The sequence below is a fragment of the Lynx canadensis genome, chromosome B2 (genome assembly GCF_007474595.2).
Source record: "Lynx canadensis isolate LIC74 chromosome B2, mLynCan4.pri.v2, whole genome shotgun sequence".
Lineage (NCBI taxonomy): Eukaryota > Metazoa > Chordata > Mammalia > Carnivora > Felidae > Lynx > Lynx canadensis.
Window position 1 is genome coordinate 11,420,635 of NC_044307.1, and position 25,678 is coordinate 11,446,312.

Consider the following 25,678-nt stretch of genomic DNA (forward strand, 5'->3'; position numbering starts at 1 on the left):
GACAAGCCGAGCTGAAGCGGTATTTAACGAAGATCGGTTCATGAAGAACTAAGGCAGTCGGTGATGGAGACCTTTGAGGAACGTGACAGAACTCCTTGCCTTGACCTTATGTCTGCACCCTTCCCTTCACATTTGCGTCCTTTTTATAAGACTTAAAATACTGTATTGGTTTTGTGTTGATTAATAATAATTTTATTTATAAGCACACGTATGAATGCTCTCTTACTCATTTACTTTAGGTGGATTTTATATCCGGCCCCAGTTATGTTATGTCGGGTATTTGGCATGGCTACCTGGCCTGATCCACTTTTGTTACTATAAAATCGCCCCCATACACAGGCATAATTAAACAGTTCTTTGAAAGCCTTCTTTTTTTTTTTCTTTATTTAAATTAAAAGTTGTCCTCACGATCGTTTTTGTCCATTAAATCCCCCCTTACTAAATCTTCTGTTCTCTTTTTTAAAAATTAAAAGATAAGAGGGCCCCTGGCTGGCTTTGTTGGGGGAGCATGCAAGTCTTGATCTTTGATCGTGAGTTCGAGCCCCACCTTGGGTATAGAGATTACTTCTAAAAATAAATTTAAGGGGCGCCTGGGTGGCTCAGTCAGTTAAGCCTCTGACTTTGGCTCAGGTCACGATCTCACGGTTCATGAGTTTGAGCCCCACATCGGGCCCTGTGCTGACAGCTCAGGGCCTGGAACCTGTTTCGGATTCTGTGTCTCCCTCTGTCTCTGCTCTTCCCCTGCTTGTACTCTGTCTCTCACTCTCTCTCTATCTCTCTCTCTCTCTCTCAAAAATAAACAAACATTAAAAAAAGATTTAAAAAATAAATTTAAAAATAAATATTTATAAAAAGTAAAAGATGTGAACATCTAAGAATTGGTCTTCTTACTACCAATCACAGCTCTCATCACTCCTTGAGAACAAACTTTCAGATCAGGAAATTGCCCCCAGTGGCCTGAGAGAAGGCCTGTGCTTCACTCAGTCCGCAGTTTACAGGCGGGTATGAATTAGGAACTGGAAGAAGCCACCCGTGCAACTCTGGCTTCCTGTGAGCCACATGTGACTGGGAGCACTCCCTGTTGTAACAGAAGAAAACGTTTCTCTGTGGGGTCTGGGCAGAAGCCGCCCATCTGGAGAATGATCCACCTTTCATCTCAGCTTCCTTCATTTCCCTGGCTGGCATTCAGGCGGAGACTTCTCTGAAAGCTCAAAGGAACATTGGCAGGGTGCCTGGGTGGTTCAGTCGGTTAAGCGTCTGACTCTTGATTTCGGCTCAGGTGATGATCTTACTGTCCGTGAGCTTGAGCCCCATGTCGGATTCTGCACTGACAGTTCAGAGCCTGCTTCAGATCCTCTGGCCCTCTCTCTCTGCCCCTCCCCACTCACTCTCTGTCTCTCCCTCTCTCAAAAATAAATAAACATTAAAAAACCTCTTTATAGGGGCGCCCGGTGGCTCAGTCGGTTAAGCGTCCGACTTCGGCTCAGGTCATGATCTCACGTTCTGTGAGTTCGAGCCCTGCATCGGGCTCTGTGCTGACAGCTCAGAGCCTGGAGCCTGCTTCGGATTCTTTGTCTCCCTCTCTCTCTGACCCTCCCCCGTTCATGCTCTGTCTCTCTCTGTCTCAAAAATAAATAAACATTAAAAACAATTTAAAAAAAAAAATCTCTTTATAAAAAAATAATATATAAAAGGAACATTGGTTTGGACGACTAGGCCTTAAGGCAAAGCTTTGTCAGACATCGCCTTCCCTTTCCCAAGCCAAAATTGCCCCTGATTGTCAGAGCCAGGGAGACTATGGAGGAAGGCATAAGGACAGTCTGCTGCTTGAGGGGAGGCTTCTCCCCCAGACTTTCCCTCATGTGTGGTGTAGGAAACTGGGTGTGGATTCTTGTCCCAGCTCAGTCCCTCCCTCAGGCCATCAAATTTGGGGGTGGGTACAGGGCCTGGTAGAAAGGTCACTGGCCTGGAGTGGGGGGATCTGGATTCTTAAGTCTAGCTTGGCCTTCTTGGTCACCTTGTTGAAGTAACACAAACCTCCAGTTCCTTTTTTGTCTTCTCCAGAATGATGAAGTAGACCTAATAATTCCCTGGGATCCCCATCTGTAGTAAAGGCTTAGTAGTAAAGGCTTAATAAATCTCTGATCTTAGATAAAACATTGAATCTGTGTCCTAAATCATGACCTATAAAATAGAGGGTCATCAGTTGACTGAAGGTTCCTATTTGAGAAACCTCATAAGCATTGATTATTTGCACTGTTAATACATCTCTAGTGGGGCTCCTGGGTGGCTCAGTCGGTTGAGCATCTGACTTCCCCTCAGGTCATGATCTCACAGTTTGTGAGTTCAAGTCCCACATCAGGCCCTGAGCTGACAGGGTGGAGCCTGCTTGGGATTCTCTCTCCCTCCTTCCCTCTCTCCCCCCCCCCCCCCACCCTTTCTCTCTCAAAATAAATAAATAAACTTTTTAAAAAATGATAAATTCAAGCTACATGTACTTTATTCATTAATGTGAAGAAGTAAGTCAAGAAAAATTACTTCGGGGGTGTCTGGCTGGCTCAGTCAGTAGAGCACATGACTCTTAATCTCGGAGTTGTGGGTTCGAGCCCCATATTGGGTGTAGAGATTACTTAAAAAATAAAATCTTTAAAAAAAAAGTAAAAAGATGGGGCCCCTGGGTGGCTCAGTTGGTTAAGCATCCGACTTCGGCTCAGGTCACGATCTCGCGGTTTATGAGTTCAAGCCCCATCAGGCTCTGTGCTGACAGCTCAGAGCCTGGAGCCTGTTTCAGATTCTGTGTCTTCCTCTCTCTCTGACCCTCCCCCGTTCATGCTCTGTCTCTCTCTGTCTCAAAAATAAATAAAACGTTAAAAAAAAAAAAAGTAAAAAGAAAAATTACTTCAGTATTAGGCATGCATTTAATAAGTTAGTTATTCAAATGATAATGATGGGCACCAAACTAAAACAAGAGTGGATTTTTCAGTCTTTGCAGAGAATATGTTTAACTATATTTTTAAAGCATTTTCTTACAAATGTTCATTGATTTTTGAGAGAGAGAGTGTTAAGCAGGGGAGGGGCAGAGAAAGAGGGGGACAGAGGACCAGAAGCAGACTCTTGCTGACAGCAGCGAGCCCCATGTGAGGCTTGAACTCATGAAGAGCTCACAAACCGTGAGATCATGACCTGAGCTGAAGTGGGATGCTTAAATGACTGAGCCACCCAGGTGCCCCTAAAGCACTTTTTAAAATCAGCATATTTGGAAGTATACTTAGATATGAGAATAATGTAATTATATTTTTAAAGCTCTTGAACAAAAACACTTTGTCTTTTTAAGACTAGACCACTTCACTGCCTGTTCGAATATTAACCCTCCAATAGCCATAGAAAAACCAAAGAAGATTGTTATATGGCTCAGCATTCACTTTCAGTAGAATCTGCCTCCATGTAGGCTATTCTCTACAAATGGAAGTTTCTTTATTCTTGTGTCTAAGGAAAACTGTCTCAACTAAGTCCTAATTTATTTTCAACATGGTGATTTTGTTTTGCCAAATGTTTTTGCCAAAATTGTTTATGCAGTTTACTGTAAACTATTGCCATGGGTTTAGGACAGTTCTGAATTTTAGGACAGTTCCGATTTTTCTGATTGGTGTGATGCTAATATATCCAGTAGTGGATGACAATATTCAATATGGCGGGCTGTGCTCTTGTTGCAATAGTACAATGCAGAACTTTGTATGTGAATGGCCTTTAGGCTCCCAGTGGGCTTTCCCCTGTGATGATTTCCTCAGTGCATGTGGTGTGGTGCAGGGAAAAGGGCACTGAGCAGGGAAATTAGCAGCTTGGCTCCCAGTCCTGACTCTGCCACTATTTGGCAGATTTAACCTTGGGTTAAATCATTTCATCCCTCAGGACCCTGACTGCCTCATGGTTAAACTATGAGGTGAAGGAATAGTCTAGTTTTGCCATTTTGTCTTTCTAAGCCTGGTCCAGATCTCAAGTAGCCCACCCCACGATGTATATCCACCATTCACGTAACAGTAGAGTAAGGCCTGGCTCAATGATGTTGGTTCTTATTCCCATCTAAGAGAGTTCTTGTTTTTTAAATGACTGTTTTCTTTATTAAAAACAAACCAAACCAAACTCAAGTTCGTCATTCTAGATGAGTGAATTAAATCCACTAAACCTTTCTTGCAATTCATGTAAATGTTTTATTATGCTGGTGTTCTATGTGTTGTCCATTGTAATGCGTGTGCTACGCTTAAAGAATTATTTGTATGCTGTTTGAGAAACAAAATGCATGTCCTTTGTGTTTATTTTTTTCCTACCAGAGAGATGATGAGGATGGTGATGATATGGATAGTTATCAGGTATTACTGCTGCTGTCGATCTGTGGCATGGGGCACAGCTACTGCTAATTGCCGGCATCCGCCAAGCAGAGGGCAGGGAGGAGGAAGGAGGACCATCGAGCAAGACTGTGGCAGTGTTTCACTCGCTTTGGATTTGCTTTAAGCATAATCAGGGATATAATACTCTCTCTATAGATTTCTCTGTCCGTTCAAAATGTATGACCAGAATACCGCATTGCCGCTATGCCATCTTGAATGAGCCTGTAAAGACTTTCTAAGCAAGCCCATCATTGCTGTATTAAATTAATGACTTTACAACTTGTACAATTATGCATTCATAATCTTTGAGTAGAGTCTTGTCTTTTCTCCTCACCTCCAAGAGAGTAGTATTGTTCTAATACGCCATTTTAGTTTAAAAGTCTCTTGCCAGATAGGAAATTGCAAAACATTTTCTGCACGTAGTTTAGTTTTATTTTGCCAGTTTTCCTCTTTTGTTAGGACCAAGCTTAATTATCCATAACTTAGAGAATTTAAATCTCAGCTTTTTCTTCTGGAATTTTAGCGGGGGAAGACTGTACCTCTGAACTTGTACCCAGTCAGCAGTGGCTGGTCTGCTGTCGTGGAACATGGCATGATAGTAACAGGCCAGGCAGCAAGTCAAGAATGAGGTTTTCTGGGTTTGGTCCCTAGTCTTTGTGGTGATTCTCCATAGTTTCCTGGTGAGCCTTTCTGTATGTAAACTGTGGGTACATTGCAGGTAAAGCCTCAGAGGTCCTCTGTGTCTGCTCTTACTGTCGTGTCTTAAAGGTTAGACTGGAATTAAGCAAGTCAGAGAGCATTTTGAGTCGAATTGGTGGATTTCTTGCCCTCAGAACTCTACTAAGAAAGAAAACAAACAAAAACAGACTTTGCGAGGAAATACCAGTATCCCCTTGGACCTCGGCGACGCTGTTAACTAACGTGCTGCTGCTGTCTGTGTGCTTCCTGCCACGTTGTTCACGGAGAAGTCCAACAGCTGCTTCTGGGGGTCCTTAAAGCATGGCTGATGCATGTTGGGTGTTTGCATGGGAGATTTTTGGTTAGCCTTATGGTAGTGGTCAGAGGTGAAATGTTGGCAGCAAGTTTGAAAGGTTCTCTGCTCATCCCTTCTTTGCATTTCAGAAACTATATGTCATGAGGCCATTGAACTATGAACTATGAGGATGTCTGGTTTTTTTGCATTTCCATTTGCTGTTACATGGTTTGGGCTCTGTTCATGGTGTCTCTGCTTGGAATCACACATCCTTCAAACAAGTAGCTCCAGTTTAAACACACACATAGACACACACACACACACACACACACACACACACACACATACACACACACACACCATAGAAGAATCATCCCAACAGCTGGCGTAGCTTGAGCTTCTCTTGCTTTTAAGTATAATTATCCTTTCGGAAATCCAGGGGCTCTGATTTCTGAGTTAACGGGTTCCTCGATCAGCATGCTGTGTTTCTGAGACCCCTTTGCTTTCTTGCATATTAATCACACAGCAATGTTCAATGGCCTTTCCTAATGAAAACTTTCCTGATCGATGTAAACATCTTTGTTAAAAAAAAGAAATAGCCATCTGTGCACTCTACAGGAAGATGTTTTCCCTCCCTGATGTCAGGAAGAAGACTTAAACTCTGTGAGGGAAAGGTGGTCCGACGCACTCATCAAACGACGAGAATACTTAGATGAACAGATTAAAAAAGTCAGCAATAAAAAAGGTATGTGAGATTAAACTCTTTCCCGGGACTGGCTTTTTCACATCGAGACAGTGACAACAGGTTGTTTTCTCCTCTCAGCTGGACAGTGATATCGTAGTTTTTTGACCTTGTGACAATTATAGATGTTAGCGAATCATTTTGTATGGTATTGAATTTGAAAGTCATAAGCATTCACAAAACTCTAAGTGAACTGTGTGACACTAAATGTTAAACTCAAATTTTGTTTCGGGTCGCCTGGCAGGCTCAGTTAGTGGACTGTGCGACTCTTGATCTCAGGGTTTTGAGTTTGAGCCCGTCACTGGGTATAGATTACCAAATAAAATAATAATTGAGAAAAATAAACTCAAATTTTGTTTTGATGAATGCAAATGCGGTCAGTACCGACATCTCATTATGAGGTGTTCTGGGCTCAGACCCTGGGACTGATGGCAGCTAGAGGGTCACGTCTGAAACCACAGCCCTTGGCAGGTCAGCGCCCAGCTCCCCTTGGGTGGCAGCCGTGTGCTCAGCTGGTGCAGGTTGGCTTAAGCTGGTCCACCCAATGCTACCAGCTCCAGGGATTGTTTGCTTATACTGGCAACAGCCACTCGGACTCTAGCATAGAAGTATGTTCTTAAAACCCTTAGTCTCTCATCCTGACTTTATGATCCGTTCATTGTGGTTGGTTCTGTACCAAAGGACACATTATGAATGTTTATCCATTTCAGGTAGAGGTTAGCAAAAGCTCCCCCTCAATAAAAAATCTTGGCTAAACATTCTTTTTATTTTTAATATTTATTTATTTATTTATTCATTCATTCATTCATTTTTAATTTTTTTCGTGTTTTTTATTTATTTTTGAGAGACAGAGCATGAGCAGGGGAGGGGCAGAGAGAGAGAGGGAGACACAGAATCCGAAGCAGGCTCCAAGCTCTAAGGCCTCAGCACAGAGCCTGACGTTTGGCTCAAACCCATGAACTGTGAGATCATGACCTGAGCCAAAGTCTGACGTGTAAACAACTGAGCCACCCAGGTGCCCCTATTTTTGAGAGAGAGAGACATAGACAGAGAGACAGAGACAGAATGAGAGTGGGGGAGGGACAGAGGGAGAGGGAGACACAGAAACCAAAGCAGAAGGCTCCAGGCTCCGAGCTGTCAGCACAGAGCCCGACGTGGGGCTCAAACTCCCAAACTGTGAGATCATGACCTGAGCCAAAGTGGAATGCTTAACTGACTGAGCTGCCCAGGCACCCCTTGGCTCAACATTCTTGGCATCAGTTTGTGTACGAGCTCGGCCTGCTAATGTCAACTCACTTTGACTACACCTTTGTAGCTGCAGAGTTGAATTATGAATCCAAGGACTTCAAAATATATTAAATAAAATCTCTTTCCTAACAAGCGTGAAGGACAATGAAGTTAGTTGTAGAGAGTGCATATGTTGGGGGTTTCAGTCATCTGTAAAGTAGTGTGTAGTTTTATGAGGCGGTGTCACACCCATCATTTCATTGGCTCCTTCCAAGAAGCGTGTGAAGTAGACACAACTTGTATTATCCCTTTTTGACTCATTAGGAAGCCCAGACTCTTCTGTGAACAACTTCCCCCAAGTACAGAACCAGGAAAAACAAGCTGTATTCTCATCCCTGTCCCAAGGCTGTTTCTGCGTCCCTTCCTGATGGTCCATCAGGCGAGAGTCCTGGCCCCTGAGAGCTTGTCTGGGTGCTCAGGCCGGAGCTTCGAAGCCTCATGTCCTTTTTTGGAACATCATGGATGTTTAAGCCACTTGGGGAGTGTTACCGAATGAAAACCCATTTATTTTAAATTTGGAAATTGTCGGGGTGCCTGGGTGGCTTGAGCGTCCAACTTCAGCTCAGGTCATGATCTCACGGTTTGTGAGTTCGAGCCCTGCATTGGGCTCTGGGCTGACAGTGCTGAGCCTGCTTGGGATTCTCTCTCTCCCTTTCTGCCCCTCCCCTGCTCCCACACATGCTCACTCTCTGTCTCTCAAAAGTAAAACATGTTTTAAAATAAAAATCAATTTGGAAATTGTCTTTTCGCCCCCCCCCCCCCTCGGCGCCCATCCCCTCATTTTGTCCTGCAGAGAAGACAGAGGACGACGTGGAGCGGGAGGCCCGGCTTGTGGAGCAGTGGGTGGGACTGACGGAGGAAAGAAACGCCGTGCTGGTGCCTGCACCGGGCAGCGGGGTCCCTGGGGCGCCCGCTCACTGGTAAGTGCTGTCCATTCCCCCCACGCAGGCCTGACATGATGGTGGCCGGCCGGCACCAGAGGCGTGCCAGTGCCTTTCCAGGGCTGTCACAGTAAATGCTAAGTGACGTGAGCTGCCCAGGGAGGGGCCACCCATCTCTGGTGCTGCCTTCCCTTCTCTCCTCCCCCACTGTAGCCAACTTCCTCTGCCGGGGAAGCCGGGGAGTGAGGATTAGCTGGCCCGCAACCAAATACCACATGTCTTAGTTTCTCCACATGAGCATTTTGGACACGGTTTCCTGATCTCCAGAAATTCTCTTAGTTGGACTTGAAAGAAGGGTGTTTCCAGGGTCTATTTGGAGAGGGGAGAAAATATATTTTCTTATTAGCCTTCCGTGCCTGCTCTGTTTGGTCCCTAACACGCAGTAACCAGCTCTCGAGCACTAAATAACAGTGATCAGTCAATTGATCACTCCATCCCAATGCTCATGAGAAACAGCATGGTATCCTAGGCTCTGCAGTCCAGTAGATCTGAATTTAGTTTCCAGCTGCAGCTCTTTAAGTGTTCAATTTCATTAACTTCTCTGAGGCTTTATTTCTAATCTATTAATGGACCTCCTTTTTTTTTTTGGACTGTTGTAAGAATTAGAGTTAATATATTAAAAATACGTTGTCCATGGCGCCCATTTGTTAAATGGTAGCTCCTGCTGCTGCTTATTCTCATTCTCGTTCTTTTTACAAGAATATGTCCTAGTGGTTCCTGAGTGGCCTGGCTGGTTAAGTTTCCGACTTTGGCTCAGGTCATGATCTCACAGTTTGTGAGTTCAAACCCCGCATCAGGCTCTGTGTTGTCAGTACAGAGACCACTTCCGATCCTCTGTGCCCCCGAGTCGCTCTCTGCCCCTCCCCTACTCTCACTCTCTCTCAAAAATAAAAAAAAATAAACATTAAAAAAAAGGAATGTGTCCTAGGCATTTAGGAGAAATTGGATTGCTTTTGAACAGAGAATATACACGCCCAGATCGTGTCTTTAGGGTAGGCGTAGAAACATCAGTGATGTTATTTGTGTCCATAATGACAGAGAGAAGTATAATGGATTCGATGGTATTATGAGACCAGAAAATCCAAATTTGCTGGCACATAATTTGTAACATGATGTTTCTCCCCACACAGCCCCCTGCTGTACTGGAATCCTGTAGGGCACACACACGGTCTGTCTGCTGGCCACGTGTTAACAGATGGACGTCTCATTCCCAGTCTTGTTCTGCTTCCTGAGGCCTTGTCTAGACAGTCTTTCTCCTTACCTCAGTCACCTTCATTTGAGCCGTTTCCAAACTTCAGATCATCTCGACTGTACAGTGGGTCCTGACCCTGAGTATTCTGATTCTCAAGAGAAAAGATGGGCCCAGGACTTTTCATTTTAAGAGGCCCTCCCCACTAGGTGACTCGGATGCACCTGGGCCAGTTTTTGATAAAACGCTGACTGCTTTGGTCGTTTTTGTCTTTCATTGTCTTTTTAGCCTTTTTTTATATATCTTTAATTTTTTAAGTGTATTTATTTATTTTGAGAGGGACAGAGAAAGAGAGTGAGCAGGGGAGGGGCAGAGAGAGAGGGAGAGGGGGACAGAGGATCCGAAGCAGGCTCTACACTGACAGCAGAGAGCCCGATGCGGGACTCGAACTCATGAACGGCAAGATCATGACCTAAGCCAATGTTAGGTGCTTAACTGAACCAGCCAGGTGCCCCTCTTTTGGGCCTTTTATATGTCTCTCATTCTCGCCTCCTGTGAGTTTTTTTCAATGTTGTCTTTATTGTTTATTTCCTCTGGGTTCTGATCCTGCCCCCTATCTCCATTGTTTTTCTTTCTTTCTTTTTTTTTTTTTTTTTTAATGTTTATTTTTGAGAGAGAGAGAGAGTGCACACTTGAGGGAGACGCAAATCCAAAGCAGGCTCCAGGCTCTGAGCCATCAGCACAGAGCCCGACACGGGGCTCGAACTCATGGACCGTGAAATCATGACCTGAGCCAAAGTCAGACGCTTAACTGGCTGAGCTACCCAGGCGCCTTCCCCATCTCCATTCTTAACGGCATCCCTTCCCTTCTTTCCCATTACTAGAATTATTTCTAGAAAGGCTTCAAAGAATCTTTGTTTCACTGGTAGTTCTTTATGGAAGTCACATAATTCTCATGATTTGTGTTGACAGGGACATCAAGAAATGTGAAAATATTTCATTCATAGAATCTGTATCTCCACAGCAGTTCTCCTCCTCTTCCGTGCCTCTGTGGTGTTTGATTATCTAACAAGATGTAAAACATGTATTTTGTTATGATTAAATTTTGTTGTTGAATTTAGGATCCCACCACCTGGAATGGAAACCCACATCCCGGTTCTCTTCCTTGATTTGAATGGTAAGTAACCACCAGTGCTTTAGGTGTTCTTGTATTTAACTGAGATTTGTAATCTGTTCAGACCCACCTGATTGGGATCCTTGAATCACTTTTCTAATCACTCGTCTGTTGTGTCTAGGTGGCATTCTTAGTCCGACCAAATGCATGAAGTTTGACACACAGCATCACTGGTTATCCCACAGAGGAGTGCACAGTTTAAAAAAATTTTTTTTTTTTTTTTTCAACGTTTATTTTATTTTTGGGACAGAGAGAGACAGAGCATGAACGGGGGAGGGGCAGAGAGAGAGGGAGACACAGAATGGGAAACAGGCTCCAGGCTCTGAGCCATCAGCCCAGAGCCCGACGCGGGGCTCGAACTCACAGACCGCAAGATCGTGACCTGGCCGAAGTCGGACGCTTAACCGACTGCGCCACCCAGGCGCCCCGAGGAGTGCACAGTTTAAAAGAGAGTACCGAGAGGTTAAAAACTACACATGAAAACATTAAAACTGGGGCACCAAGTGGTTCAGTCAGTTAAGTGTCTGACTCTTGGTGCAGCTCAGGTCTTGATCTCAGGGTCTCGAGTTCAAGCCCCATGTTGGGCTCTACACTGGGCTCCGCACTGGGCATGAACCCTACTTCAAAAACAAACAAACAAACAAAAACACACGTTAAAACAGTTATGGTTTAGAGACATTAGTGGATATAGGAGTTACCTGAGAAGGTAATCACCCACAGAGATTCTGAATTTTGAAACTTTGCAGTGGCCTAGGAATCTGCATTTCTAACTAGTGCCATTTGCTCCCCACCCCCAATAGTATTGATATCAGAACATGATTACACTATAACCTTGCATTGAGGGTTGTTCTTTACTATGGCAATTAGACCAAACCTGTGTGAACCAAGAATGATGGTTCTTGTATTCAAGTATTCAAGTTCTTGTATTCAAGTATTTTAGCAGTAAAATCCATCTTCAGAATGCAATCTTAAATGGAACCCCTTTTGTAGAAGGTAAAAGCAGAGTTGCCAAGTGGGGAGGTAGGTAGGCTCAGGTAGGCTCTTTGACACGGCCCCCAGAATCTTAGAACACAGCCTGGAAACCTCTTTTTTGGAGGGAAGACCCAGGGAGGTTGGCTTTGGCTCTTCATATGAAGAGGTTTTTTGTTTTGTTTTATTTTAAGTCTGGAAGTAAAATGCGTGCCTCATGAAGTGGTGAGTTCTCTGTTTTTGGGGGGATAAGAGCAAAGGTTGGATGATCACTTACAGAGATCTGTGAAGGCTGAATCCCACATGGCGTAGGGCTCTGGAGGAAGGTGATCCTCGTAGTTCTCCCAAGTACTCAGAACTTTGAATCTTTTTTTTTTTTTTAAGTTTATTTATTTTGAGAGAGAGTGCAAGTGGGGAAGGGGGGAGAGAGAGAGAGAGAGAGAGAGAGAGAGAGAGAGAGAGAGAGAGAATGAATCCCAAGCAGCCTCCACGCCACCAGCACAGAACCCAAAGCAGGGCTCGAACTCATGAACCACGAGATCATGACCTGAACCAGAACCAAGAGTCGAACTCTTAACCAACTGAGCCAGCCAGGCACCCCACAGAATTTTGATTCTAAATTGGTAATTTAGCTGTTCCAGTCTCTAATCGTGTGTAAGGTATGTAAGTAGGACAAAAGCCTTAACCCCAGGTTACACAAGGAATTGACATCAGAAAGCAAAGTTTCAGGTGTGTGTTTGTAGGGAAAATATTTGCTCCTAGGACTGCCTATGGGATATATTTGCCCATTTTATCAGAGACTCACAGGGTCCCTTTTTAGCTCTCCTAGTTGTCCCTGGAAAGGATACAAGCTATTGTGAGTTTTGGAGTCTCTGTTTCAACTGTGGGGTAAGGAAGGAAAGAAATGAAAGTGTGTTACTTGCAAACTTCATCAGTGGAAAACACATTTTAAAAATGTTGGCGCTTGCTTAAAAAATGACTTTTCCTTCCACTTCTGTTTCTGTGCCCTGGATTTGGTCAGCGGATGACCTCAGTGCCAACGAGCAGCTCGTGGGCCCCCACGCGTCTGGTGTGAACTCCATCCTGCCCAAGGAGCACGGCAGCCAGTTTTTCTACCTGCCCATCATAAAGCACAGCGACGAGGAGGTAATTGAGCCCTAAGGCTCTGTTTGTGGGCTTCCGGTTAGTGCACAGCCCAAGGGCCTCTCTTCCCATGAAGCTGCCGTGGTCTGCACTGGGGGAGAGGACTGGGGAACTTGGAAAAGTAGAATGTGTGTTGTCGCTCAGAAGAGGTGAGGAGGAACATGTATGACTCGGTGGGGCTGCGTTTATTTCCGTGCATGGTGTACATGTGCACCCCTGAGCCGTGTCTCTTTCTGCCTCCCCCTTCTCCCGTCCTTAGGTTTCAGCCACAGCCTCTTGGGACTCCTCAGTGCATGATTCCGTTCACCTGAATAGGGTCACGCCGCAGAATGAAAGGATTTACCTCATAGTGAAAACCACGGTGCAGCTCAGCCACCCAGCTGCTATGGAGTTAGTATTACGAAAACGGATTGCGGCCAATATTTACAACAAACAGGTAGTAATGGGGCCTGATTCTGCCGTTGCCTTCATGAGCTTGAAGTCCCTTCGTCCTGTCACAGGGTAGGGTTTTGTGGTGCCGATACAGTGGAAGTGCAAGTGCTTCCCACACTAGCCAAGTTACAGCCTGATTCTCGTTGACCCAACATAATGGGGCATAAAGAGAGCAGAGGTAAATGTCACCCAACAGAGGACTCTCTGCCTTGGCCGACTTGAAACGCATCATCCTAGGAGGCAGTGGGGCGGTGACATTTCGCTGTTCGAAATAGGTTAAGTGACAAATCCCAGCAGGATAGTGACAAAACAGGATGAGAAGCGGGCTGTAAATAAACCCCTGCTGCGTTCCCGGGTCTCATCTCAGAGGTGCTACAGGCCAAACTGAGCCTCTCCAGCCTTCTTCTGCCTGTGAGAGGAGGACACACTGATTCAGCCCTGTCAAGACCAATAGCAAGGCTGCCCATGGGGGAGCAGAGCAGCCCCCCAAATCCCTGGATGGGCTGCAGATTCTGTTATCTGATCCCCAAATGACAGCTGGACACTGTTGTCCTTCAGAGTCAGAGACAAGGATTTTTTTGATTTTATTTTTCTGGGCATTGTATGCGCATCAAAAATGTAGTCCTTGATAATGTTTCTGCAATCTGTAAAAGGCTGAATAACATATATAGTATTTCATATTGCTTAATTCGGTTTTCCTTTCCTTGGCAGAGTTTCACCCAGAGTTTGAAGAGGAGAATATCGTTGAAGAATATACTTTATTCCTGTGGTGTCACCTATGAATTAGTATCCAATATACCAAAGGTAAAATACATATTACTTTTTAGAAATATCAAAACACAAGTATTGGAGGGGTGCCTCAGCGGCTCAGTTGGTTAAGCGTTTGACTCTTGATTTCAGTTGAGGTCTTGATCTCAGGGTTGTGAGTTCAAAGCCCCTCATTGGGCACCACATTGGGCTCTGCATTGGTCAGGAAGCCTATTTTTAAAAAAAAGAAAGAAAGAAATACAGGTATTGGAGAATATGTTAATTCTTAGAACATCTAAATCACTTCCTCACCACAGTTTGGATAAAAAGATGACTCACACAAAAGCATTGTCATTGCCTTGTCCTTTCAGGCAACAGAAGAGATTGAGGACCGGGAAACACTGGCTCTCATGGCAGCAAGGAGTGAAAACGAGGGCACTTCCGATGGGGAGACCTACATTGAGAAGTACACGCGAGGCGTGCTGCAGGTGGAGAACATTCTGAGTCTTGAACGGCTCCGACAGGCAAGTAACAGCAGTATCTGGACCAGAGGATGAGATCACCAGCCCTTTCCCCTCCACATGGACAAAGATGAATTTATCTACCAAACACCTTCACTCTGAGTCTGTGAGAGAAGGAAGACTTGAGTAGCAGTCTCATTAGACAAAGTAGTTACTTTGAGGAGCGCCTGGGTGGCTCAGTCGGTAAAGTGTCCAGCTTTGGCTCAGGTCATGATCTCACGGTGTGTGGGTTCGAGCCCCGCATCAGGCTCTGTGCTGACAGCTCAGAGCCTGGAGCCTGCTTCGGATTCTGTGTCTCCCTCTCTCTCTGCCCTTCCCCCACTCACACTCTGCCTCTGTCTCTCAGAAATGAGTAAACATTTATACACACACACACACACACATATATGATGTAGTTACTTGGACAAAATAGTATTACCAAAAATTAAAATAATGTCTACATTTTATCAAATACCTTCTCTGGAAGTACTGTGCCTGAGTGATTTAAATACAGTCTTTCATTTAATCTGCAAGATCACCCTAGGAGGGAAATAAACACTGTCACAATCTCCTTTGGTAAGTGAGAAAATTGAGGCCATGGTAATAAGCTAACCCGCCACAGGCTACACAGCTAACAAGTGGTACAAAGTCAGTTGTAAACCTTGGAGGGCTTGACTCCTAAGTCCACAGGTTTAACCACATGCTATTACCATGTCCCTAATTTTGGGGTCGAGGTTAACTTCTGCAACAAAAACGGGACATTCAGGTGAATGTAGTCTAGGTAGTAGAACTCTAAGACAGGAATTGTCATCCATGGAGGCAATAGTTGAAGTTACTGGAAAGTGCCTTGTGAGCAACAAAAGTACTAAGATTGGCATCTGGGGGCGCCTGGGTGGCTCGGTCGGTTAAGCGTCCGACTTCGGCTCAGGTCATGATCTCGCGGTCCGTGAGTTCGAGCCCCGCGTCGGGCTCTGTGCTGACAGCTCAGAGCCTGGAGCCTGTTTCAGATTCTGTGTCTCCCTCTCTCTCTGACCCTCCCCCGTTCATGCTCTGTCTCTCTCTGTCTCAAAAATAAATAAATGTTAAAAAAAAAAAATTAAAAAAAAAAAAAAGATTGGCATCTGGCAGAAAACCCTTCCTTTAGTGGGAGTCCCACCAAAATTGCTGCATGAATAAAGTACAAACAGCATAAAAGTTGACTGTGGTTTTGCAAATGACATCTATACTTACGGGTACCTCTGCGTTTTCTCTGCCTACCTATGTAAAAAATCCACAACATAAATCAGTTCAGCAGTTTTCTTGGTTTTATTTATGACAGGCGTTTTTGGTAGGTTAAGGAAAAAGAAATGAGTGGGGTACAATAAAGATCCCAGCTCTTGTAAATTTGGGAGGGAGTGTGGGGTCAAAACGATGCGTATTTCTATATTTTCTAAACGTTCCACACTAAATGTATGTTATTTTTGTTATCAGAAGGAAAAAAAAATAAATGCTATCGTGAAATTTTACAGGCGGTCACGGTCAAAGAAGCACTGTCCACGAAAGCTCGGCATCTCCGGAGGAGCCTAAGCACGCCAAACGTTCACAATGTAAGTGCACCCTGCTGAGGCTCTGCGGAGTCCTGGCCGTGTGTCAGGGTGTGGGGGCGGTGCGTAAGGGGTCTGGAGTCAGGCGGGAGTAGGCCCTGTGGGCCTCCCACAGGAGGTGTGGGCATCCCGCAGCACCAAGCCTGTCCTCCCCTAGGGAACCACAGCAGAGAGCGCTGGTATGGTCACATGACTGAGCCTTTAGTGGGATCTTACGGATTCCTGGTCATAGAGTTATGTCCTTGAAAGAAGTTTCTTGAGACATAAATGCATGTAGTTGGTTTGAGGATGGCAGAGACAGCTAAAAATCCTGGCTGCTGCTCGTGAGTCCGTTTCTATGCCCTGTTCAAGCTGCCCTGGTGGATTCTACTGGGCTGCCCATCAGTGTGACAGGGCTCCAGCACCTTCATGTAGACACTCCTCTAGTTCCTGGTCTCTCCCCCGACCACTGGATTCTGTTCCTCAACCGGTTCATCTGGAAAATCCAGTTGACAGAAACTGCTTCTAGTGCAGGGGAACACTGTCATGGGACGAAAGGACAGACTAGGGCATGGACAGTTGCAAAGCAGTCTCTTTTCCAGAAGCAGCAGGGTGTAAGATCCTGCCAAGGAAAAGCACAGCATCCTTGCCTTCCTCCTCTCCAGAATTGCCTGGAAGTGATTGAAAACATGGCGGACATTGATAAAAGTTGTCATACGGCAGGCCACAATGCAGCCCCAGACAATCCCTATAATCGTTTTTTTTTTTTAATTTTTTTTTTTAATGTTTATTTCTGAGACAGAGACAGAACATGAGTGGGGGAGGGGCAGAGAGAGAAAGGGAGACACAGAATCGGAAGCAGGCTCCAGGCTCTGAGCTGTCAGCACAGAGCCCGACGCGGGGCTTGAACTCACAAACCATGAGATCATGACCTGAGCCGAAGTCGGTCGCTCAACCGACTGAGCCACCCAGGCGCCCCCCCCATAATCATTTTTGTACAGGTTACTTCTGACCACAGTGCAGTTATTAGAAACTGATAATGGGAGCCTCATACTACGTATGTAAAAAATCCACAACATAAATTAATTCAGCAGTTTTCTTGGTTTTATTTATGAAAAGCATTTTGGGTAGGTTAAGGAAAAAGAAATGAGTGGGGCACAATAAAGATTCCAGCTCTTATAAATTTGGGAGGGAGGGTGGGGTCGAAACGATGTGTATTTCTGTATTTTCTAAACGTGTAAATTGAAAAAAAAATGGTCTTTTAATTAAGTTTTAGGTATCAAAGAAGAGAGCGTAATGGAAATCAGGATGTATTTAGAACAAAATGATAATAAAAACGGGTACATGTACCAGTACTTGTGGGATGTGGTTGGAAGTGGTAGTTAGACAGAAACTGGGCTCTGAATTCCCTGTTACTCCGCTTACAGAGCCGAATACTAGACAGTAGGGAAAATGAAAGAACAGTGAGCTACTATTAGGGATGTATGGCTCTTGTATTAAAAAGAAGAGTGAAAAACAACGAGGGAAACATCTATGCTACAAGGTGTAGACAGACCCCCTATGAAGTATTCTGTCCACCTCCAGCCCCCTAAAAAATGATCCTGCTCTAAGATTCTGAATCTAACTGCTAAATAGTTACAGGGGACAGAAGAGAATGTTAAATGACACAATGGGGACTCAGCAAGAGGGAAACTTTATGGGAACAAATGACCTAGAAAAGGGAAAACCCCTAAGAAACAAAATACATCCTCTGATTGCGATGTACAAATTGTTGTGATCCTGATTCAGAGTTCATTGAAAATGTTTATGAGACATTTGAACACTGGAAGATATCTGATACTATTTAGGAATCCCTTAATTTTTTTAAGATGTGATAATGGTATTATGTTTATGTTTGTTTTGTTTTTTTTAATCAAACTCATGACCCCAAGATCAAGAGTCATGTGCTCTTCTGACCGAGTCACCCAGGTGCCCCTGTGGTTATTGTTTTTTTAAAGGGAGGAGGAATTCTGTATTTTTTACAGATTCACAGAGAAATATTTATGGATAGATAATTTTTAAATTAAACAAAATCAGAATAAAAAAATGTTAAGGTAATAATAAATGCTAATAATAAATAAATAAATAAATAAATAAATAAATAAATAAATAATAAATGTTAAGGTAATAAATGCAGAATCCTAATAAAGAAGGAAATAATAAAGATTAGAACATAGGTGTATGAAATAGAAAACTAACAATGGAATCAACAAAGCTAGAAAGCAGGCTTTTGAAAAGACTGGTCAAATGCACTGACTTCTACTTAAGTTTCATTGGGGAAGAAAAAATACTGGGATAATAATTCAAATATTATTGGAAATAAAAATGGACATATCACTACAAACAGAATGGAGATTTAGACAGCATTAAGAGCAAACCATGAATAACGTTATACCAGTAAGTGTAAAAGCTTCAACAAAATGGAATTTTCCTACAAAAACCGAATCAAGAAGACAGAAAATCTCAATGCAGTTATCACCATAAATGAAGCCTAAATTCGTGGAGAGACAGACTGTGTTCATTGATGGAAGCACACAGTGTCAAAAGAGTTGGCACATCTCCTTAAACTGATGTATAAATTTCCCACATAATCTCCTATAGGATTTCATAAGCTGACCCTAAAATTGCTATGGAAGAGCAAGTGGAAGGCACACAAACCTTATCTGCAGCCCAGGGTTTCCATGCCTTAGTATAACTTCTAGAGCGTCTCATAGAAACATAGGATGGGGGCGCCTGGCTGGCTGACTCAGTCGGTAGAACACGTGACTCTTGATGTCGCAGTCATGAATTCAAGCCCCACGTTGGATGTAGGGATTACTTAAATAAATAAACAAACTCAAAAAGAAACATAGGATATATTTAGAACTAAATAATGTCTAAATATTTAGACTAAATAAAGTCTAAATACATAGACTAATAAAATAAAGACTAAATACATAGGATATATTTAGAACTAAATAAAGTCTAAATATTTAGACTAAATTGTATACATGTCAATCATTGTGGGGTACAGCTAGAGTGGTACTTAGGGACCGTAACAATAATTTATTTCATTATAGTTTGTAACTGACAAAAATTGGAAGTGGCCTACATATCTATGCAGAATAGAACAAATAAATTATGAGACTAATTAAAAAGACCATGGTAAAATACCACTTTTTTTCATTATAAAAATATGCAAAAAATATATATTATGTGTGCATATAGTAATACTTTTATGTATAAGATGTGCATATATTTTTATGTGTACATCCATTTTATGTATATAAGTAACTATATGAAGCTGGTGTGGGAATAATAAACCCCAAATTGAGGGTAGTTGTTACTCCTGAGGACTGCAGAATAAAGAGGGACGTGAGAAGGTCATACAGGTTTCAATTGTAAATGCGACACTACATTTCTATATATGTAGTTTATGTTACACATATGAACTACGTTGATAAAACCGTTGCTGTCTTACAGGTCTCCTCCAGCCGACCAGACCTTTCTGGCTTTGATGAAGATGATAAGGTGTGCACTTACCATGGCTAGATTATTAACAGAATCTAAGTCTGAAAATTTAGGATATCCTGGTGTTTTGAAAATCTCAAGATTTCCTATCTCAATCTTATTCAGATTATTGTCTCTACATGTCCATTTCCAAGTTCAAATAGTGGATATGAAATTACTGTGCACTCAGTGTTACGTTGTAAGTTAGCATATTTGCCGTATCAAGCTAATACTACACATAATGGAATATCTGTGTGTTAACGGGTCTAACTCAATGCTTTAAGAAGGTATTATATCTACCCTAGCAAAATCAAAATTATTTCAAGTAGGTAAAATCGGGGATTTAAAATTAAGGACGTATTACAACATCACCTTACTCAGCAAATATTTCTTGGAACATATATTGTATATATGTCCCTATGCCAGGGACTAAGTGATTCAAAGAACAGAAGCACAGATTTTGCCCTCAAGAAGTTTAAAATCTAGTCTTTAGCGGCAGCCAACTCCTGAGAAGTTGGAGTAAGATTAAATAAACTTATATGATACATACACATTTTCTCTCTCTAGTATACCCATATCTTATGCCAGTTTGATACTTTTAAATCTCAGGCATATGGAGTAGAGTAACCATACCACCTAGTATGTCTGGGGCAATCCCAGTGTATGCCTGCTACCCAGGCAAAATTATCAGTGGAACCATTTCACCCTGAAAAGTGTTTCATTGTGGTCTTTAAATTACCCAGTCATCCTAGATAACGCACCAAATTTATAAAAGTGGCTGCCTCTGGGGAGGAAGGAAAATGAATGGGACCTTAGAGGTTCAGGAGGGGATTTTACTCTGTTCATAATGATTTTATTAAGTCTTGAACAAACATGATACAGGATTAACATTAACACTCTAGCTGTATCTTGGGTATGACAGTATTGGTCATGTTATTCAGCCATTCATACACTTCTATATGTTGGAAATATTTTACAATAAAAATAAGGAAGTGCACATACTGCCTTTAAAAATTAGAACAAAACTCAAATCTGGGCTTCATTTCTCATTTTTAAAGGAACTTAATTGCAGTTAACCCATGTCTTTTCCTTGTAGGGTTGGTTAGAGAACCAATTAGACATGTCTAACTACAGCTCCAGTTACCAAGATATAGCCTGTTATGGAACTTTACCCAGGGATTCGCCTCGAAGGAGTAAAGAAAGTAGTGGTGAGATTGTTTTTCCATGTTCTTTCTTTATAATTTCTAGGAAAAGCATGGGGCGGGGGGATCCTTTTGTAAGTGGCGTATAATAAGATAGGAACCTGAAATTCTTAGTGGGCTGGATGTTTCTAAACTGTCTTCTTGAATAGAATATGTCACATTCACTTATTTGATTTCTTTTTGCTTTGTAGCCAGTATATCTTCCAGATAATAACAATAATCGGCTTTTTGTGTAGCACGTTAGAATTTTCAAATCCTTTTTCCCACATCATTTCCTGAATTTGAAGTCAGTTTTGAGATGCACACAAATCTTATTACATTATGGTTAGACTTCATTCTTTACCAAAAGACTATCTACCCGTGTGATGTTTTTGTACTCAAAAGATTTTTACAAGAAATTTTTGATTCCCCGAGCGGTTCCAAAAATGATACCAGAAATGAGGTTGATCAGTGACAGCATTATTCCTTAACTGTGTAATCTTCCAGTGCCCTGAGAGGAACAGCATTCTCTGAATACGTAAATCAGCTTATATTTTACCTACTAAATGACACTGTACCAGAGAATTGGGAAGAAAATACAGGAGGAGGAAAAGAGGCCCTAAACGGCCAGAAATGAGTGAAAGCAAGAAAGAGGAATTGTTCCTCAGCCATATGGAGCCAGAGTGGCTTGGGAGAAAAGGGGCTTGCAAGAAAATTTATACAGGATCCATTCATTGAATGTTTATTGAGCCTCCACTTGCTATATGCAGTGAAAGATACAAAAAGGTACCATTCTAGATCCTAAATTCTAACTGTGGAATGAGATACATGGAAAATTAGATAATAAATGATAAAGAGCCCAAATGCATGTACGGACAATAGCGTCCAGGAATTCAGAGCATTGGAAAATCAGCATGAGTTGAAATCGCTCTAATAGGTGGTGCTTCAAGCTGGATCTTGAAAAGAAGGTAGAAAATTTAGTTTCTGCTTTCTTCGATGCCGCCCAGTCCTTTGATGACTCTTTGTGACTCGGTAGATACATCTCCATTCTTGCCCACATCTGTTTGAATCGTTAGCCAAATATCAGCATGTTAATTTCTTTGTTACACCAGATCCTCCTCCTCTGGCTAGGTGATGACTGTGCTTCCTGTGCGCTGGTTAAAGTGCTCTGTGCCTGTGAATTCATGCCTGTTTGTCCTTCCCAGGTTGTACATCCGAGAACCCTCACGCCTTAACAGTCAGTCCTTTTAAAGCATTCTCTCCCCAGCCGCCAAAGTTTTTCAAACCCCTGATGCCTGTAAAAGAGGAGCATAAGAAAAGGATAGCTCTTGAAGCGAGGCCTCTTCTAAGCCAGGAGGTAAGTACCAGAGTTCTCTGTACCGCGTAAAAAAGAACAGAATTGTGTTGCCTGGGGAGCAGCGACAGTGTGCATTAACAAGCTGGGCGCTGCGTGTAGACACGTGTGGGTCACCCAGGGTCACGGGGGAACTTGTTGTGTGTTGTTATTGCTGTTATTTTCTTTCTGCTTACGGCTTTTCAAAGTATTTTTTTTTAACGTTCCATGTGAGAAAGATGTTCCCTAGGTGTTTGGAAAATAGGATGGGCTTTTTTTTTTTTTTTTTTTTTTTAATTTGATAAAACCAGTTATGCTATTTGCCATTAGTCTGTGTAGTCTTGTCAGACTTCATCAGTGGTTTTAACTTCGGCCTGCGAAATCTCCGCACTACTCCTGTGGAATACAAGTGTTTGTGTTGCTTTGCTAACTTGCACGTACTTAACCGTGTATTTCGGCTGTCGGCGTCTTCTGTGTGTGATGCATCTGTGTGTCTTAACCTTTGCAGAGCATGCCTCCACCTCAGCCACATAACCCTGGCTGCATTGTGCCCTCAGGAAGCAATGGCAGCAACATGCTACTAGAGCACAATAGCAAACGTGAGAAGAAGATTGTAAGTTCCAGAACCATTTCTGTCGTATTGCCTGGTGGTGGGTTTTAAGGCCCTTTCACAGACAATCATCCAAATCCTTTAAGAAGAAATTAAGATAATGTATTGGGTCTTTCTCTCTCTTTTTTTTTTTTTTTTTTTAAGAAAACAATGTGATCACTGGTAATGAAATGTTGCATGAATGTGGCCATGACCTTTGATTCTTCTAAGTGTTCATTCTATTTTATTTATTTATTTATTTATTTATTTATTTATTTATTTATTTATTTATTTGCTTAGTATCAACTTGCTTAGAAAAAGGGGAAAAGGCACTCTTACTGATTCTAGTCTTTGAAAAGGGTAACAAAGAGATCGCTTTAACTGATTCTGGATCTTTCTAATGTGTCTCTGCATACTGCCCAGATTCTGAAGTTAATCTACCTAGAGGAGTTGCACTTACTTGCAGTGAGTAATCATGCACTTAGCTGTGGGGATGTTTGAAAGCTCCTTTCGTGTCGCCTGATGCTCCCGCTAAGCTGATTCTGCAGCTTGAAGCCGTGCTGCAAACCCTCACTGCCCCCGTTACCGCCTCAGCACCTCAGGCGGCAAAATAGGTCCCAACCCCCTCAGTGTCAGGCTGGCTCTTGGGATGGCTTATCTGTATTTCAGCCACAGGTAGGTTGAAACTCTGCCTGTAAAATGCCCTTCCCTAGCTCTTGGTTTTCAAATTACACATTTGCAAATCTTTTTTAAGACGCTGTTATACCAGGCACGGGGGATTATATGTGATACCTCAATTTAAAAATCAAACTGTAGGGTGCCTGGGCGGCTCAGTCGGTTAAGCGTCTGACACTTGGTTTCAGCTCAGGTCATGATATCACGGTTTGTGGGTTCAAGCCCCGCATCAGGCTCTGCACTGATGGTGTGGAGCCTGCTTGGGATTCTCTCTCTCCCTCTCTCTGCTCCTCCCCTGCTCATGCTCTCTCAAAATAAATAAACTTAAAAAAAATAAAATAAAAAACAAACTGTATTCCCAGACCTGGAAACAGTTTTCTTGTGTCTGAGCTTTCACTCTCCTGTGGCTTCCTGGGCTTTGAAAAAGTAAAGCAGCTTGGAACAAGACAGAGTGGTTGGTGTTTCCATCTGAGGACAGTCTGATCCGTGGGCAGCCCGTGGGAGGTTTCCTTTCCCAGCTGCACATGTCAGACCTGGTCCAAAGACTCCGGGGTGTGAGGTCCTCTAAAGGTTCTAAAATGGGCTCCTGCTGCTCACTGTGTGAACCTAACAGGAACTTAACCCGGAATGCAGTTGGCCATGCACCTGCATGCTTGGAGAGCTCACAGGCCTTAGGAAATGACCTTCTCATTCCTCCTGTCTGTGGAGGACAGAAGAAAAGGCACCATTTCCCCCTCCCCTCTGTCCCTCTCCCCACCGTTGCTTCTGTGTTCTCCCTGCCCCTCAGTCCCAAGTCTCCACGATAGTTCCTGCTGGAAAAGAGGGTGAACATCAACACCTGCCCCTACATCTCTAAATCCTAATATGTTGCTCATTCACTTACTTGACCTCCCTGCTTAATTAATAAGGCTGCAGCATGGGCTGAAAAGGCCAAGGAGCTAGCTCATGACCCCTGCAAACTCTCTGGCTCTCTGGCTGGTTGGATCTGTTGGATGATGTGGAACCTACCACCATGATGCATGGGTAGTAAATTTAAACTTCTTGTAACAATCCATTCTGGTAGAACACACCATCAGGAGACTGCTGGATGACCCTTCTGGGACTACCCAGCAGATGGTTTCACTGTTGATAGAGTTTGCCTCTTCATTATTTTCTTTACTTTCCTTGTGTTATTTTTACATAAAACCCATTTCAGGACTTTTAGCTAGCAGAGGGTAGGATGGAACTGGCTTCTCTTAACCCAGCAACTCTCAAGCAGCACTTAGCCTCTGTGTGATTGCATGCACCTTGAAGTCTACTGAGTAGGGTTTGAGGGTACCATTTTTATTGCTGGAAACTTGAGAGAATGACCTCTACTCTCCTTAGAAATCTGGCACCAAACAATAATGACAAAATCTTTAAAAAAAGGAGAAAGAGGGGTTCCTGGGTGGCACAATCAGTTGAGCGTCCAACTTTGGCTCAGGTCACGATTTCACAGTTCATGAGTTCGAGCCCTGCATCGGGCTCCATGCTGACAGTGCAGAGCCTCCTTGGGATTCTCTCTCTCTCCCTCTGTCTGTGCTCCTCCCCAACTCGATATCTCTCCTTCCCACCTCTGTCTCCTATATATATATATAATATTTTTTTAAGAGAAAGAGGGGATCTTGGCTGCTTAGTCAGAAGAGCATACGACTCCTAATCTTGGGGTCATGACTTTGAGCCCCACATTGGATGTAGAAACTATTTAAATAAATAAAACTTGTTTTAAAACGTTTTTTTTTTTATTTTTTTTAACGTTTATTTTTGAGACAGAGAGAGACAGAGCATGAACGGGGGAGGGTCAGAGAGAGGGAGACACAGAATCCGAAACAGGCTCCAGGCTCTGAGCTGTCAGCACAGAGCCCGACGCAGGGCTTGAACTTACAGACCGTGAGATCATGACCTGAGCCAAAGTCAGCCGCCCAACCGACTGAGCCACCCAGGCGCCCCTAAAAAGTTTTTTTAATTAAAAAAAAAAAGAGAAAGAAATCTGTCTCTGTCTCCTCATCTCTGAAACTATTGAACTGCTTGATTTATTTCAGATAGTCCTGGCTTTTCCAGGATGTTCTGGTAGATTTTAAGGGTATTGCTTGATCTGAAGTTCTAATTCTCTGTGGGAAGCTTTCATTTTATTTCTCCTCTTACAAATGGACATACACTGCTTTATCCTTTTGTTTCCCATTCACTCTCTTTCCTTTTACACTCTTGAAAAATCCGAGGGTGAATCAGTGGTTTGGTCTCATCAATGGAGTTTGAAATAATTTCTGATAGTTTCAAACAGAATATAGTTACATATAGCTAGCCTTGATT

At 43.1% G+C, this 25,678-nt stretch overlaps 1 protein-coding gene across 7 annotated transcripts in view; it reads left to right on the forward strand.

The window, feature by feature from the left end:
* KIF13A (kinesin family member 13A) overlaps window positions 1-25,678 on the forward strand; it is a 215,914-nt gene that overhangs the window by 179,564 nt on the left and 10,672 nt on the right. For 2 of the 7 annotated variants that reach the window (XM_030314776.1, XM_030314779.1), the window contains 13 exons: window positions 4,329-4,367; window positions 6,004-6,103; window positions 8,181-8,307; window positions 10,639-10,694; window positions 12,682-12,806; window positions 13,063-13,239; window positions 13,947-14,039; window positions 14,354-14,506; window positions 15,991-16,068; window positions 19,546-19,593; window positions 20,669-20,780; window positions 21,959-22,110; window positions 22,595-22,699. In XM_030314776.1, the coding sequence (XP_030170636.1) occupies window positions 4,329-4,367; window positions 6,004-6,103; window positions 8,181-8,307; window positions 10,639-10,694; window positions 12,682-12,806; window positions 13,063-13,239; window positions 13,947-14,039; window positions 14,354-14,506; window positions 15,991-16,068; window positions 19,546-19,593; window positions 20,669-20,780; window positions 21,959-22,110; window positions 22,595-22,699 (1,365 nt within the window). The remainder of the gene's footprint in view (window positions 1-4,328; window positions 4,368-6,003; window positions 6,104-8,180; window positions 8,308-10,638; window positions 10,695-12,681; window positions 12,807-13,062; window positions 13,240-13,946; window positions 14,040-14,353; window positions 14,507-15,990; window positions 16,069-19,545; window positions 19,594-20,668; window positions 20,781-21,958; window positions 22,111-22,594; window positions 22,700-25,678) is intronic. The other 5 variants (XM_030314778.1, XM_030314781.1, XM_030314777.1 and 2 more) reach the window with 3 other exon arrangements.